The 16,493-nt window shown below is 37.4% G+C and overlaps 1 protein-coding gene across 3 annotated transcripts in view; it reads right to left on the reverse strand.

Annotated features, from left to right (window-relative positions):
- Positions 1-16,493, reverse strand: part of LOC112573347 (probable E3 ubiquitin-protein ligase HERC4) — a 29,164-nt gene that overhangs the window by 6,426 nt on the left and 6,245 nt on the right. For 2 of the 3 annotated variants that reach the window (XM_025253643.1, XM_025253633.1), the window contains exons 8-27: positions 14,504-14,634; positions 13,930-14,182; positions 13,388-13,515; positions 13,149-13,205; positions 12,712-12,823; positions 11,990-12,176; positions 11,557-11,606; positions 10,983-11,042; positions 10,657-10,716; positions 9,227-9,367; positions 8,465-8,551; positions 7,993-8,157; positions 6,025-6,072; positions 5,433-5,528; positions 5,049-5,167; positions 4,757-4,804; positions 4,463-4,529; positions 1,093-1,175; positions 666-774; positions 324-398 (exon numbers count right to left, since the gene is read on the reverse strand). In XM_025253643.1, the coding sequence (XP_025109428.1) occupies positions 324-398; positions 666-774; positions 1,093-1,175; positions 4,463-4,529; positions 4,757-4,804; positions 5,049-5,167; positions 5,433-5,528; positions 6,025-6,072; positions 7,993-8,157; positions 8,465-8,551; positions 9,227-9,367; positions 10,657-10,716; positions 10,983-11,042; positions 11,557-11,606; positions 11,990-12,176; positions 12,712-12,823; positions 13,149-13,205; positions 13,388-13,515; positions 13,930-14,182; positions 14,504-14,634 (2,076 nt within the window). The remainder of the gene's footprint in view (positions 1-323; positions 399-665; positions 775-1,092; positions 1,176-4,462; positions 4,530-4,756; positions 4,805-5,048; positions 5,168-5,432; positions 5,529-6,024; positions 6,073-7,992; positions 8,158-8,464; positions 8,552-9,226; positions 9,368-10,656; positions 10,717-10,982; positions 11,043-11,556; positions 11,607-11,989; positions 12,177-12,711; positions 12,824-13,148; positions 13,206-13,387; positions 13,516-13,929; positions 14,183-14,503; positions 14,635-16,493) is intronic. The other variant, XM_025253651.1, reaches the window with a different exon arrangement.

The raw sequence follows: 16,493 nt of genomic DNA on the forward strand, positions 1-16,493 counted from the left end.
TTCACTTTCTGCACTTCTAAGCACTGGAACTCTCTTCCACATCACATCCGCCACTCTGACTTAAAGGCTACGTTCAAATGTTCTCTGAAAACATATCTGTTCATTAAATATTATCTCTAAATTACTATCTTAAATTCCTATTGCTATCTAGCGTTCATTTATCATTACTGGTCAGTGCAGAGAGTGTGACTCATCTTGGTCGTGATGCTGCGCAATACAAGTATACATATTGTTATTATTATAAAAATAAAAACAGTAAAAATAATAAGTCTAATGCTTCCTATAAACTACTGATTTATAAAAAGCAGCTATACGTAGGCTACCTTTTCCAACTCATGGAAGTCATAATCTTCATTGCCAATAACCAATGCCTGTAGCTCCTGGGGATGAAAGAGTTCCTGAAACAGTGCAAATTTGGTGTGGATCTCAGAATGGTCAAGCAAGCATAAACCATCTAAATTTTTAGTTCTTTCACAGTGTAGCAAATAAAATGTTTTTATTACTACTCAGCTGCAAACTGAATAAATTTTGTCACTGGTGTATGCATGCCGATTGAGATGTAGGCACATGTAAATAAATGCATGCACACACAAAACACAAACAAAAAGCACATTGCATAAGCGGCAATTGATATTTATGAAGAAATGAGAAACTATCACACATACCAGAATATGCCCTCCACAGACTTTGTGAAAGCCATCATTAAAAGCAGTGAACTGGGAGTGAACTGAGCGATTCAATATGCAGTCAACGTACAAGTCCACATATTCATTCCTGTGACATGAATACAACAGGAAAAAATGACTCATTGCCAACAGAAGACAGTGCATCAAAATTCTTTCATTTTTAACTTTTACAGACAATTCATGGAGATCATATCACAAACAAATATATATATCTAGTCCTCCTTATTTAAATACCTTAACAACCAGATCCTCTAAACCCAAAATGATATATACACAGTTAAAAGTACAGAAACGAAATATCTGAAAACTCAAAACCATATGCTTTAAAACATGGACTGTTACATGAAAATTTGAAAGAATTTTCAACACAATACTCAACCATGAGAATTTTGCTAAAGGTACCTACTTATTTTCATGAGTGACTGTCTTTGTCTCTCCATCTGGACACAGTGCAACTGTTTTAATTTCTCCAAACATCTCCTGATTGATCTGAAATGTTGCAGTTCACTAAATCAGTATGTTAATTTTAAAAACTTATTAGAATAGTTATGATGATAATGATGATGCCCAATGAATCACTTCAATTCAAAGTGAACTTGCATTCTTGTCACAATCATGGAGTTAATTCTTATCACCTAAATATAGACCCAAGCCTGGTTCTGCCATTAAGTAGGCAGTTTCAAACTCAATTTTTCTTTTAAATTAGAAACTTTGAGCCAGAGGACACTAAGCTAACATCACAAACACTTTATCATTTAATAATTAGTTAATAATACAGTTAATAATTAAAGCATTTATGAGACAAATACTGAGATAGTTTAGTTTAGTCTTTGTTACTCCTCGAGGAAACAACACCTTGCCAGCAGACCAGGTTTTGGGCAGCACCCCTCAGTTGGGCCCATGTGGTTCCATCATCCTTTGCCTCACTCTCAACTGTTCTTTTCAAAGTCTGCTTTGGTCTCCCAACTCTCGTCTTCCCCTGAAGGTTCCAGTCAAGTGCCTGCCTGGCAATTGTGTCAGCTAGTTTGCACAGGGTTTGTCCTATCCAGCCCCATTTGCACTTTTTGATGTCTTAGCTACATTGGTGTTGAAGATGCAGGTCTTACTGCCGAAGGATAATGTTCAGGAGTTCCAGATTTTGAAAGCATGCCTGGCCTAGTTGATGTGGCTTTTGATGTCATTGTCTGCTCCACCATCCTTGTTGACAATGCTCCCCAGATACATGAAGCAGTCTGTTTCCAGGATGTTCTCTCCTTGAAGTTGGATTGGGAGTTCTTGCTTGTTGTTCTCATCACTTAGGTCTTCTCTCTGTTGACCTTTAAGCCAGTCTTCTCTGCTAGCTTACTCAGTTCGGTTTGTGCATGTTGCTGCCCATGAGATAGGAGACTAATATCATCTGCAAAGTCCAGGTCCTCTAGTCTAGCAGTTTGGTGAAGGTGTTGTTGTCTTGGGTTTACTTGCACATAATCCAGCCTATGACCATCAGGAAGATTGTTGGAGATAGCATGCAACCCTGTCTCATGCCGGCCTTCATTATGAAAGGTTTAGTGAGTTTGCTGTTGTGAACAGCTTGGCAGGATGAGTCTTCGTACAACCTGTGAATAATGTTTATGAGCTTAGGTGGAATGCCGCAGTGGATCATTAGCCTCCAGATGATGTTCCTGTCTACACTGTTGAATGCCTTCTCAAAGTTCACAAAAGTCATATAGAGGGAGGACTGGCACTCAATAGACTGTTCAATGATGATACATACGGTGGCAATGTGGTCAGTGCATGACCGTTCCTTGCAAAACCCTGCTTATTCTGGTCTCAGTCTCTTGAGGCCTTCTTCAGTCTCTCTAGAATTATCCTTGATTGGACTTTACTGGGGATGGACAATAGCATGATCCCCCGCCAACTGTTGCACTCAGCGAGGTCTCATTTCTTCAGTCACTTGACCAAGTGGCTTAGCTTTCAGTCTGTTAGTACAAGCTCTTGTTCCTAGATCTTGTGTAGAAGGGCTGTAAAATTGTTGCTGTTGTTTTTGGGTCTGCCTTTAATGTTTCTGGGGGTATGCCATCCAGGCCTGATGTTTTGCCACTTTTCATGCTTTTGATAGCTTTGATGATTTCTGTCTTAGTAGGAGGGCTGGTGTTGACGTCAAGTTGTCAAAGTGTTCCATCCAGCGGTCTCTTTGTCCTGCATTGTTTGTTATGGTCTTGCCATCTTTGTCTTTCACTGCTTGTTTGGGTTAATGTTCCTGCCTGACAGGGTTTGTGTTATTTCATATAGTCGCTTCATGTTTCCCTGTATAGTTGCTGTCTCCGCTTCCTCATGGGTGAAGCATATTTTTTCCTCTCTGACATATCTATTCACTTGGCGGTTAGCTTCACAATATTCAGCTCTGAGACCTTCCTTCTCTTGTTGATCTTGGCACTGGTTAAGCTTCTGTTTCAGTCCCTTTCTTAATTCAATCTTTGCTCAGGTCTCTGGAGTCATCCATTCCTTGTGTTTTCTTTCCCTCTTCCCTAGAACACTTGTGCAGGTTGTCTTCCAAATGCTCTTGAGTGTTGACCAGTGTTCTTCCACTGACTCTTTTTTTTATTTTGTACTATCTAAAAGTGTTTATATGTTTATGAACACATTATTTATTATTATATTATATATATATATCTTGACAAAATATTTGAAATTGACTAGTGCATTATGCTTATGTGCCTTAAAAACAAATTTTAGAAGAGCTCTACATTATAACTACTAGCTTTGTTCAGATTCATATATCATTTACTATCAAGTTATCTGAAAACTGACAATCACAAATTGGAGGCTACTTCTTATATGGGAAGGCCTAGGCACAAGAACCACACAGGGGAAAGATAACAGTACCATAATGGTCAATGCTATCTGGATGGGCTTTGTGTCTGAAAGAGCATGGATAGTGATAACATAAAGCATTGTCAAAGTTAGTGTCTGTTGCAGCAAACTATCATGCAGTATGGGAAGGGGGAAAATTGGTGTTTTACGCTGAGGCAGCAATTAAATCATGGCAAAGCAACCAGCCACGAAAAAGATGCCTTATGCAGAGAAAGAACAGCTGAACCAGGACAGCCAACTTTCACTGTATTGGTGACAGACGCTAACCATTACACTGCCCATGCAGCATGGGAAGGAGATTGGAAAGCTTGGCATTCTGCAGTTAGGGTGGCCTAGATGCTACAACTCAAGATATCTGGATTTGTAGACAGACAAGGAATGAAATTTTGAGAGTAAATTCTCTTTCTTCGAGACTTACCAGATGACATGACCATAGGAGGTAAAGGATTACACTAGTTTTTTAAGCATCAAAAAGTTGTCTCCCCGACAGTGAGCTAGTACATGCCTGACATACAGACAACTCCACTAGTCCTATGGGCAACTGCCCTATAACAGCGTAAAAGGCCAAACACAAGGACAATACACCAGCTTTGTTTTTTGGGGTTTTTTTTAAACAACACTTTACTCAAACAGGGGAGGTTGGGAGGGTCTTGACAAGTCTTGGAGAAAGAGAATTTACTCTCAAAATTTAATTTCTCCTTTGACTGTACCAGATGACATGACCATAGGAGAATAAAGATCAAGTGGAAAGAAAAAAAAACAACTACCTGAGAAGCAGGAGGTGGCCTGTTGCACCGTACTGAACGGCCACAACAGTGCCAGAAAAGTGTGGAGTATAAAAAAAGGTTTCTCAACAACAACAAAAACTAAACCGCAAAGACCTAAAAGAATTAATGACATTCTTGACCACAAAGTCAGCTTACCACAAAGTTGAGACAAAAAACATCCTCCTCATCCCCTCCCTCATGATCCAGTAAATCCTGCAGACTCCTGTACACACATGTACATGTCATTAAGCTCAACTTCTGTACACACATGTAATTGTCATGAAGCTCAACACTTGCACAATGTTAACTGTCCTGACATTGGACTACTGTACACACAACACATAACTGTCAATAAGCTCAACTCTTGTACACATAGCATGCAGCTTGTCAACTATATTTTCTCCTCTTCATCCCTTGTCAGTTTTACCCTATTGTTAATTATTCATTTACCTTCCAACAGTTGGCATTAATTCTTTCAAATCATCCAGTGTTACAGGTCTGTGGAATAGCAAATGAAAACTCACATTACCGTAAAGTCATGTTTTTTTTCATCCTATGTAATGTTTCACAAAAAACTGTTCTCTGAATTATGTGTCAATGTACTTTTAGCTTTGTTCTTCTAATATCAAATTTCCTTTTTAAGATCTGAAATTACTTTTGAAAAATTTTAATCTTGCAAGTTTAATGTTCATCTTTAAGCACACTAAAACTGCAAAGAAAAACTTTGAATAATCTGCCCTACCTTTTGAGTAGTTTTTTAAAGAGAGCAAGGGGAAAGTGAAGATCAATGATGGTGAAGTTGTAGATGGCAAGACCACACAGGGTACCAATCAGATGAAACATTTCATTGCCCTCAAACGACTAAAATATAAAACATTACTCTCAGGTGATTGAAAATAAACATTTGTCAATACTCTGCGACCATATGATCGATATCAGAACATTTCATTACTCTCAAATTACTTAAACCTGAAAATTTTATAGCAGGCTGATCTTCCTATCCAGTTCACACTTACAGATTCAAACGTCTTCATGGTTATAGCTAAACTGCATCGATTCAGCTGTATTAAATAAGTTAAAAACTCCGTAATATTAAAATGAACATAAAAAGATTCAAAATTCAGACCTGTGCATTAAACCACTGGAGTCGAGACTCTTCATAGTAGAGAAACATTCCATACTTGGGGTCCATGACATCCCTCAGCAGCAACATAAAAAACTCCTGTAAGTTCAGGGACATGTATATATCCACACATGTATATGTACACACATAGACATCGTGTAAACATTACTGCACTGTCATGGTTTTCCTGACTACCTGTCTATCTTATTCACAAATAATTCTAATATAAATCATCATGGGTGCTGAGATCTCAGGATCTGCCCCAAAATTAAAGTTCTCTCTTTTCACCTCTGGAAAGCAAACTTCTGTAGTATTTCCCACTTTGGAATTCTTGCCAATGCACATGGAACTTTCAAAACAATAATTTAAAAAAACCTTAAAGCTCATCTGATTCAGAAATACTTAACAGACTTAACTGACTCTTGCATGCAAAATGCATCTGTGCGTGTGTGATAGTGATATTATTAATCCAGATATCTGTGTAACATGCATAAAGCTTGCCGATGGCAGGAAAAGGCGCTATTTAAATGCATTTATTATTGTTATTATTATTGAATATTAAAACAAAATAAGCTACGTTAAAAAAATTGCTGACCTTTCTGACACCACCTTCATCCACTGCTTCCTCTCCCAAGAACACCACCTATCAAGAAAATTGTCACAGCCAATTGTGCATGTAAATATCTCATTACTTTATACAAATAAGATGTCTGTCAAGCCAGCTTAACTGCCAAAGTAGTTTGCCACAGTGGGAACTCAAAAGTGAAACATTTCCAAAACAAATAGCTTCTGATCAAAGCGTATCATTGTGTCTCCAAGAGATTTTGCATTAAAAATCAAGCATAAGTTAGTTTTTTTTGTAGTCACTGCTCTCTGTTCTCATAATTACTCACCAATAATTTGTAAAACCTCATTAAAAAGTTAACTATATCTCTTGACAAACCATTAAAATACCTTAATATAGTAAACAGGCAATCACACCTAATATGACACACCCAATTAACCAACCCAGATCATGGTACTATCCAGTTTTAGTTTATGAGGTCAATATTTCATCATAATCATCAGTGATACCATGAGAAAAAAGGAAACAGATTACAGAAATATCAATTACAGAAGTGCACAAACACCGGGGAAAAAAACCCTGGTGTAAGAGGCTCAAAAAAAAAAAAAAACCATAGAAAAATAACAATTTCTTTAAGGAGAAAAATTGCTATAAATATGCTCATGGTATTTACAATATTACCACAGCCTCTTACAATACTGGTTGTGTTATCACCTACTAGTTCGATCACCTGAACAGAATTTGTTTTTTTGGTTTCCTAGTGCTGACCTTCTACCTATGCCACCAGTTTAACAAAAGAAATTCCTTTGACATTCCTTCTTCTCCAGCCTTGTTTAGCATTATGTGCCTTTTTCTTCTCAAAATATCATAATGTTTGTTGCTTTAAAGTCCAGCCTCAAAATGCACCTTTTTCAGAAAATCGTTGTATCACTACCAACTTTTCCACTCATTCCTTGATTCCTTATCTTTACCTATGATCTATCAAGTTCACCAAGGTGCTGCAAATGCCATTGCTTAAATGGAGAGAGTGATGTCTCATAGCTTTGCCGGCTGGAGGGCTGCTCTTCTTGTTCTTTTGCTTTTTGTTTCTGTGCCCTTGGGTTTTCATGTTTGGTGTCTGCTGGATGCTGTTGATTTGTGCCAATAGCTTAGCTCGCCTGCCAGTGTTTTGATGTTTTCCTGAGTCTGTGCCCCACTGCTGTCATTTTCATTATTTACACTCTCAGACGCCATATCAATACCATCTCGACTCCAGTTTTTTGTTTACTGGATTTTCCCTGCATTTGTTCAACACTTTCTGCACTAAGGTCCATTTTCCTTGCAACATTTCCTCTTCTCCCCCAGCTGCTTCAGATTCTAGATTGACATGAGTCAACAAGCCTGGACTTTATCCTCTGATCTTTTGCCTACAATCCTGCCTCCTGCTTCATTCATTTTCTTCACTGCCATTGTTAACAGTTATGTGTGCACCAAAAAGAAACAAATGTACGTTATTTTGCAAAGCGCTTGGAGCCCACTTTGATGGAAGGGAGAGGCGCTATAAAAATCACATTATTATTATAATAAATGTACAGTTATGCATGGAAGTGGATAGCTGAATGGTTATGGCAATGGCCTTTAAGCCAGAAGGAATACACATTAGTCCAGTTGATGTCCTTGTTATGTGTCGTATTTCTCCAGTGAACTGAAAGAATACACATCAGTCCAGTTAATATCCATGTTACAAGTCATATTTTCCCAGTTAACTGAGCTGTGCAGTGAAAACCTGGTTCCTTACAGGTCTAGGGAAGGCAAGGCAGCAAAGCAGAGAGTATAGGCACTCTCAAATGACCCTGAGAAAAGCTGAACATCTTGCATCTACCTTTAACTCTTTTGTTCTTTTCAAAACTGGAGTCTTTAATAAATGTGAAAACTGTTCCTCTGTAGCCCTGAGAGCAAAGCTCACCTCCACATAAACTCTATTATTATTGTTGCTCTTCTTCTTATCAAAACAGTTACCTTTAAAGGTTTTTTCAAATCTGTAGGCTTGTGTTTCTCTAGCTGATTGATGGTGTCTTTAACCAGATTGCTGCGGCTCACCATCAGCACTAACATGGCACTTGTTGGCTCAATCGGCATTAGAAGACCCATCAAGTTTTGCCTTGCTGCTGCTTCTACTGCTGACTGCAGATGTAAGCAATAAATTAAATACATATAGGTTAGAGGGGATAGAAAAGAAAGGTCATCAAAATAGTCAGAGTTGCTTTGTCATGCTTAATGGATGACGCAGATAAAGGGTACAAAAAGCCAATGATTTTAAGAAATAATTTGTTTCCTTCACATTTTTCCAATCCTGAACAGTCATCTAAACATTGAATAAGTTAGTTTTTAACCAAAGCAAATGCAAGCAATATTCTGAATTAATTTTTGAAGCATTTCCATATGAGTTTTTTTGCACACCACAAGTAGACCATTTCAAGGAATTTCTCACCTGCATCTGAAGTGTTGCATCTGTCTGCAGCAAAATGCTTTTTGCTGCTGCATCAAATAGGAATGGGTAGCTACAGAACTGAAAACCCTGCAAAGATCTCCACAAGTTTAGTTTGAGTACCTGTATTTTTTTTTTTTTAAAATGGTCTTCTGAATCATTTCTTGTGAAAACATCAATCTTAAAGTATTTCATTATTTTATAATGATTTTAACTCTAGATGCATCCAGATATTAAAACAGCATAAAATTAATTTAAAAGGGCCAATGGGATGCAATTTTCTTCTGATAATTAGGAAAACTTAGTTCAAAATACTACTTCCCCAAATCTGGGTGAATCCGCCACCCTTTGTTTGGTTTTCAGAATACATGCCAGTATCAAGCACAGAAAGAAGTCAACATCACAGACCTGACTACACCTGTATATGTTTACAATGCGATGGCCTCACCCAGTGACAGAGCTGGGACCATATGTTAATGAGATGTATCTGTGTATAAATGTGACCTAACAATTTTGACCTCTTTCTGTGCGTGGTGGAGTTTGAAAGCTTGTATTTTGAGAACTAAAGGGCAAATTCTCTAGATTTGTGCAAGTAAAATCTTTACCAAATCTTTACCCAATCATTTGAAAAAATGAGTGCCCTACAAGTCCTTTAAGAGCAAAATTTTAAGTCCTTTTTTTATTGTTTATATCATTCTGTATCACCTTAGTTCAGGAATATGAACATGCCTAATTTAAAGGCAATAATATTTTTAAGATGCTAACTTTCACTGTTACCCCAGATTGATTTTGCAGTTGCGTATGTTCCAACCACTTTAAATAATCTTTGCGTAAGTTGATCCTGTCTTTGAGTTCTGGCACATAGAACTTGTGGTATGGGATCACCTGATTATTGTCTTCATTAACCTGTTTGTATAACATAATGTAAGACAAAATGACAAATTACTAACTTTATTAATCCCAGTGAGCAATTATAATAAGAGAAGTGTGCTCAGTTACTGAAGAAAAAACACCCCACAACAAAGAGCAAGTGCTATGTAGGCGATAAGGATAAGGCAAGTGGTGCATCATAGAAAAACATAAAAGCATGCAATCTTATGTCCAAAACCATTCCTAAGACATTCCTGTAATATCTTACACACACACACAACTGACAGTTCATCTATGGTCAAGCAACTGGAATGCTAAGGGTACAAATGATTTCAAGCAGTTATTACCTCTGCATACAGGCATAGCATAATATTTACCAGAATTCAACAAAGGAAATCCTCTTGTGAGTACATGTTCTGGTATAGACAAAATGCTTGAAGCTTCGTCAACAACTTGATGATCACAAAAAGAAACCTAATCCCTCTGGTTCACATCTATTATCTTAAAACAAAAATGGACAATACTGTTCAAACTGTTCCTATCAAGGACAGGCAACAATATTGCTATTATTTGACCGATTCTTCTTAAAGGTATAGTAAAGGCTATGACAGAGGTGATAAGGCTGTGGCATGCAGTCTGATGTCAGCGAGAGGAAGTGTCGGTCATTGTTAGGATTTGAACTCAAGTGATCAGCGGTGTGTCGTTTGTTGGATTAGTGATATATATTAGTGATAACAATCAAAATGGCTATGAGCAATGTCCAACCATATAATTGCATCAGCTCACACTGGGATCAAGTTGACGTCATTGGAGGTCAAAAGAGATGAAAGAGTCCCGTGTAATTTCTCTTAATAAACACAACATCCTATAAAACACTCAACTTTTTCCATATGAACAGACATGAAAACAGACGAGATTCTAACTGATCCTACTCTTTAAGAGATTCTAAGCAGTTTTATTTTGCCTTTACAATCCCTTTAAAGAAATATCAAACTGCAAACATTTTTAATAATATGCCTTAGACATCCTCCCAGAGAAATCCTTTAACAACAATGAGAAGGAAGGAACTCTTTGTCAGAGAAAAAGTATAATTTCCACAAGCACATGACGACATCTACTATTACTGCTTATTAATTTAGACAGAAAATAGACATGTTTCTGAGAACTTTTTTCTGAAGCTGCTGCAATGTACAAGCAAGTGAAGCCAAAGAGACCCCCCTCTCTTCCAAGCCTGCACTTGTTTCCCTATTTCTTCAATGATTACACCCCATAGCTGGTTAGTTTTTATGTCACATGCTATAACATGAAGAATCAATAACACTCACTGTGTTCAGATTCTTCAGCACCTCCAGAGCTACAAACAATGCCTGCTGGCGTTTCATTACCTGGGAAGAAAAGGCATAGCCAACACAAAATTAAAAACAGAACGAGCCTCACATAATACATTTATTGCATCATTTGACAATTGGATGAAAGAAATTCCCCAAATGTCCATTCGGTTATATCCACATGCTATAAAACCAATTCTAAGTCCAACTAGATCCTTGATTGAGCATATAAAAAGATACTCAGTCCTAAGAAAAAAGTATTCACAAAATTTTTAACATTAAAAAAAGTCATGCAGACCATGTCAATCAGTTTCAACTCTCACCTCCATGTCATTATCTGTATCTGGCAACTGCAGCAAGAATTCTATACACTGTTTGTACATCTGAAGAAATTCAAGATAAAAAAGGATATTTTATCTTCCATTCTTCATAAGAACATTCATATAACTAGAACTAAACCATAAATCTTCACCAAGCACATTACTTCTAAATTGCTGTTTATTTAATTTTTTTTTCTTCTTGTTCCTATTCATCTCCAGCAGATCATAGGGTCACAACTACGCCACACTTGTGTTGCATTTGTGGTTTCTGTAGTAGGGTTGTTTTACAGGATGGGGTTGATAGACCCACGCCAGACCCTCCTCCTTCATCCGGGCTTGGGACAGGAAGGTTATCCATGGGATAATTATTTAATTTATATAAACATAATTACTGACAGCATGAAGAATTCCAGGTTACAAGGAGAAGCACATAATATATTTTAAAAAAATACTAAACATTTGCTAAATTTTAAGCTGTCAGTGATAGAACTTAGCAACATATATTAAAATCATGCCACTATATTTATGCAGCTTCTTGCTCTCACTTAGCAGGTGGTGTAAATATGTGGAAACATACCATAACCAGATGATTGAAATATGATGGCTGTAGTTTTGCCCACCACTGCCCTGTATAAAAGAGATGCATAGATCTTGCATTAACTAATTTTTTCGCTAACCCAAAGAAAATGCATATACATATATATGCCTTGGATTTTATTTAATCCACAATAAATGGTGTGTTTGATAATAAAACAAATTCCAAATGTTGAAGAGATTTTGGATGGACTGATGCTTCTGACAAAACAAATCCACCCCAGTTTCTAGTTTCTCAGAGAAACTGGGACATGTAGCACCTCTTGTCTTTACAGATTCTCTAGGACAGTAATGAACAAATCTCCAAATTTGATTTGGTAAACAAAGAAACTTTAAAGTTTTCCTATAACTAGCTAAATTCATGTATTTATGTGTGTGCCTTGAGGTGAGTTAAACAACGGAAAATTCTTTCTGACCTAAAAACTTGGCAGCTGTCTTGTCAAGTCTAATAATGGCCTGGCCAAAAGGGTCCAGGAGGGATGCATAGTTTTTTGGCTGATGGAACAAGTGGCACTCCCCTAACACCAGGTATACCCGCATGGCCTCAACATCAGGAGGTGCATGGGGAAGTCTTCTTACTAATGTCTCCAAACTATTGCAAATCTGGAAGGAGTGGTAAATACAAGTTGTATGTATAGGCAATCCTCTTAACAAACTCACTAGAGACAATCTCTTTAAGGATGGGGTGATAACAGACAAAACAGAGAAACAGATAAAAGGGGGAGGAGACTGGCCCAGTAAAATATCCCAGTTTTAAGAGAAACAGACTACTGACTGTTTAAAGCAATAAGTGTTTAACCCCCTAGCACAATAACACAATGTTGTGTTTCATACATTGAGTTCTTATTTTGCTGTATGATAGATGCTGCTATACAAGTATCAGACACTGAGCTTATATCACATTAGGAGAAGTTTAGGAGACTGATGATGATAGTGTCTTCAGAAAGTTCCATATTTCTAGATATAAATCTTGTACTAGACTTGTGCAGATGGTAGTAAAACATTTCCTCTAAAAACTGTAAAGACAAAGTCATATGTTTATTATCATTCTCTGAACTGTGCTATGTATCTTGACCTACAAGTAAACACAAAAGCTGGTGGTTTCAGCAATAAGTGCAACAAACTAAAAGCTGCCAACCTTTTGTTTTATGATGATGTTGGAAGACTTCTCCAGTCTGACAAATGCATCTCTCACTTGATCAAGATCTACCCCATGGTTTTTACTGCTGCTGCCATAGTGTTCATCATTTCTAATTTGAAAAGGAAAAATGTATCTTGTGATATGCAGAACAGACAACTGCTTTTCAAGCAGTTTTTGATATCTGTTACTGCATCATAAATTTTGATGAACTATTGCTATTGATAACTGTGAACTTTCACCATCTGGCAGAAAAGAATGGCTTGACCTGTAAGAGGAAGGTGAGGGTATTTGTCCGGTCAGGTGGAAGCAATTAGCAAAGCCTGCACTGTGTATGCTCCTCACTATCCTTTCCCAGGTTGAATTATTCTTTCCTGCAATGAGGTTGAACACTAAGGGGTGATATACCTACAGTGAGAGGAGGGATTTATACTTACAGCAGAAGGAAAGACCCATTGATGCAGGAAGCATGACTGAAGATTTTTGTGATTTCACTGAAAACAAAAGTTAGAATGTTCAAACAAAATGTCTAACTAGTTTTACAAATAAAGTGACCAAGTGAACAATTTATTTTACATAAAATAATTGTTTTAAATTTTTTACAACTGTTACAAGTCATAACATATGATAAACTGTAGTTAAACTTAAACCTTGAGTTGAAAGAATACAAACTTACTCTGACAGGTCTGTAGATGGTATTTCATCTGATTTCAATCTTTCTATATGTGCCAGATGGTGTTCACTCAGAGTAAGTATCTGTGTGCTAGGATCATGTACTCTGTTATCTGCAACATCTCCCTGCATCTGTAAAAATGAAAATTGGTATTTATAATTAAAAGAAAACTGTATGTAATCAGTTAAATTGTAAATTTATAATATTACTTTTAAGAATAAAGAGTTATTAGTTTCTAGGTCTATGGTTACAAATAGAAAAGATTTTCAAGTTGCTTGACTTGGCCAACAGCCATGATGGAAATGATGTAAGGCAGCTTTAAAAACAGCAAAGATATCATATTAAACAAGACATCAAATATCACATCAAAAAAGATACCATATCAAACATCATGTCAAGCACCACATCAAACAAGAGAGACACCATGTGACACAAGACATCATGTCAATCAAGATGTCCTGTTCAATGAAGATGTCACATCAAACAAGACATTATGTCAAAGAGTCTACTGTTGTAGCAACTATATGCATGTCCACATAGCTCACCTCAAGGTACTTGTAAAGAAGAAAGGAGTGATCACCTCCTGTGAAAATTTTCTGTACCACCATGGCCATTCCTTCATTATCTACCTGCATTGGAAGAGGATTGTCACTCGACAATGTATCAGGCAAAAATGGACCTTGCACTCTGGAAGGTGAGGTTCTGTTGGAAGCATCACCAATGCCCAGTTGTCCACTGCCTCCCAGACCAAATGAGTATAATTTACCTGTCTTTGTAACATGGGCTAAGGTGTGACGCCTGAAAAAGTAAATGCTGTTACTGCAGATATTATTATGATATAATTTTGCATATAAACTTTGTTTGCAATTCTTTCATGAATGACAGTCAACTGCACACATGCACCATGAAAAGCAAGTCGTATGTGAAAAGCATGGCAACATTGGCAGATGACTTAGCATGGAACACTGTTGATACAATGACATAATAAAATCCAAAGTGATTGAAAGTGCAACAGCCCCCCCAAAAATTTTAACTAGGCATGCTCATAACAATTTTAAAGCTGTAAATTCCTACAACTGTCTAGTTATCAATAAATGACAAGATCTGCAAAACCTTTACCTTCCACAAGCTATCTGTGTAACCTCATTGCCAGACAATTCCAAAACCTGTCGAGGAACTATTTCGTTATTTGTTGACCCATGTCCCAACTGTCCATATGATCCAGCTCCAAAGGTGAACACACGGCCATCCTAAAAAACAACACAAAAAAAACTTCTGGTTGAAACATAGTTAAAGGATTAAAACAAAATTGTTTAAAAGTGTGAATAGTTTAAGATATCCAACTATCATACACATTCAAAGGAAAACTTGAGGAACAGCATATTACCTTATTTTTCACTAGTAACTGTAATTCTGATGTAAGTATTTGAAATTGTTAGGAAGGCGTTTTAGCCTGTCAAAGAGCATGTAGCAGAGTGTACGAGAGAGAGAAAGCATGAGTACGTGTGCGAGTAGTGTTCAAGGGAGCTTCCCACTGTCCCCTGATCAAGTTTGTTAGTGAGCGAACGATAGTTTGGCATTCCTGCCAAAACTGTTGAAAGAAACAGATACATGGATTAAGCGTGCGTTCAGCAATCAGCAATTCCTTGCCCAGACAAGGTATCCTTTTTACAGGTCTAATAACTAGTGAGAATTTGTAAATCTAATAATGGAAAGCACATTCGTGGTTTACCTGAAGCAGAAAAATTAATGCTCAGTAATTAACTTGATAGTAAACCAGTATGTAAGATGCATGAAAGAGACTAAACGTAAAAAGAATTTTCAGGAATTATTTTGGAAGCACTATCCTAGTGCCAAATTATGAAAGGATAGTAAGGGGCGCAGACACCATGACATCAGCATGGAATGAGGAAGGGAGGAGTGTGTTTCCCCACCTGTGACAACTACCTGGCCAAGAAATAGGAGTCAGTTTTGAAAACTGTATATGCTGAACAACTACCCAGCCAAGTCCTGGGAATCTGCTTGCAATCATATGTGAAAGTGCAAAAAGTAAAAAGTGGTTTTCTTTTGCAAGGATTATTCTATTCAGAGCAAGTTCAGGAAGAAGAGCGTTTCCCCTCTTTTTCAACAAAGGCACTGAGTAAACAGAATGTTGACTGTTTTTGTTTATTCCTTATTACTCCTTGAAGAGCATAGTTCTGCAACAACACCTTGCCCATGGACCTGGTTTTGGGCAGCACCTCTCAGTTGGGCCCATGTTGTTCCAATGTCCTTTGCCTCACTCTCTACTGTTCTTTTCAAAGTCTGCTTTGGTCTCCCAATTCTCCTCTTCCCCTGAGAGTTCCAGTCAAGTGCCTGCCTTGGTGGGCAATGGTGTCAGCTGGTTTGTCTTATCCAGCCCCATTTGCCATTTTTTGATATCTTGGCTAGTGGCATTCTGGTTGGTCAGAATGTTGACTAAAGTGAGCTAATCCTTCCCTGGGGAGAGGACATGTGCCCTGGGTGATCAATGCACTATCAAACTGTAAGTTCATTGATATATATATATAACAGACCAAGGCTTTTGGCCTAGTTCACGGGCCTGATAGATGAGAGACATCAAAGTGCTGAATGTTCTTTAGAGTTTAAGGAGTGACTGTATGAGATTGGATTATTTATTGTAGTAGGTTGAAATAAGTTCATGTTGAGCAGAGGGAGATGTGTTATTATTTGGTTATTAATATTTTTTTGTCATGCATGAAAAAAAAAAAAAGAAATTACGTAAAAACAGAGAAAAGAAAATTACCTAAGTCAGAATAACAACAAGTCGGGAAGGGGGAGCTTAGGGCAAAAACACAGATGGGAAGGCCACGTGCAGATGTTGAGTTGTTTGTTGAAAGAAAGAGCAAGGAACCAGTGACTCAGTGTTTTGTCTGTGTGGTGTAGACACTTGCACATGCTCCTCACAGAAACATTGTTTAATAAATCAAGCATCATGAGGGCATATAATTACATTCTACACTTTGTTTTTTCTTTAATGTGGTGGAGCTTTTCTCAATGGCATTTGATTGTCTACACACCAGTTTGGTACACGTGTGTGTGTTAAGTTTTTTTGGGACTTAACCTATGT

This window comes from Pomacea canaliculata, linkage group LG1 (genome assembly GCF_003073045.1).
Source record: "Pomacea canaliculata isolate SZHN2017 linkage group LG1, ASM307304v1, whole genome shotgun sequence".
NCBI classification, from domain to species: Eukaryota; Metazoa; Mollusca; class Gastropoda; order Architaenioglossa; family Ampullariidae; genus Pomacea; species Pomacea canaliculata.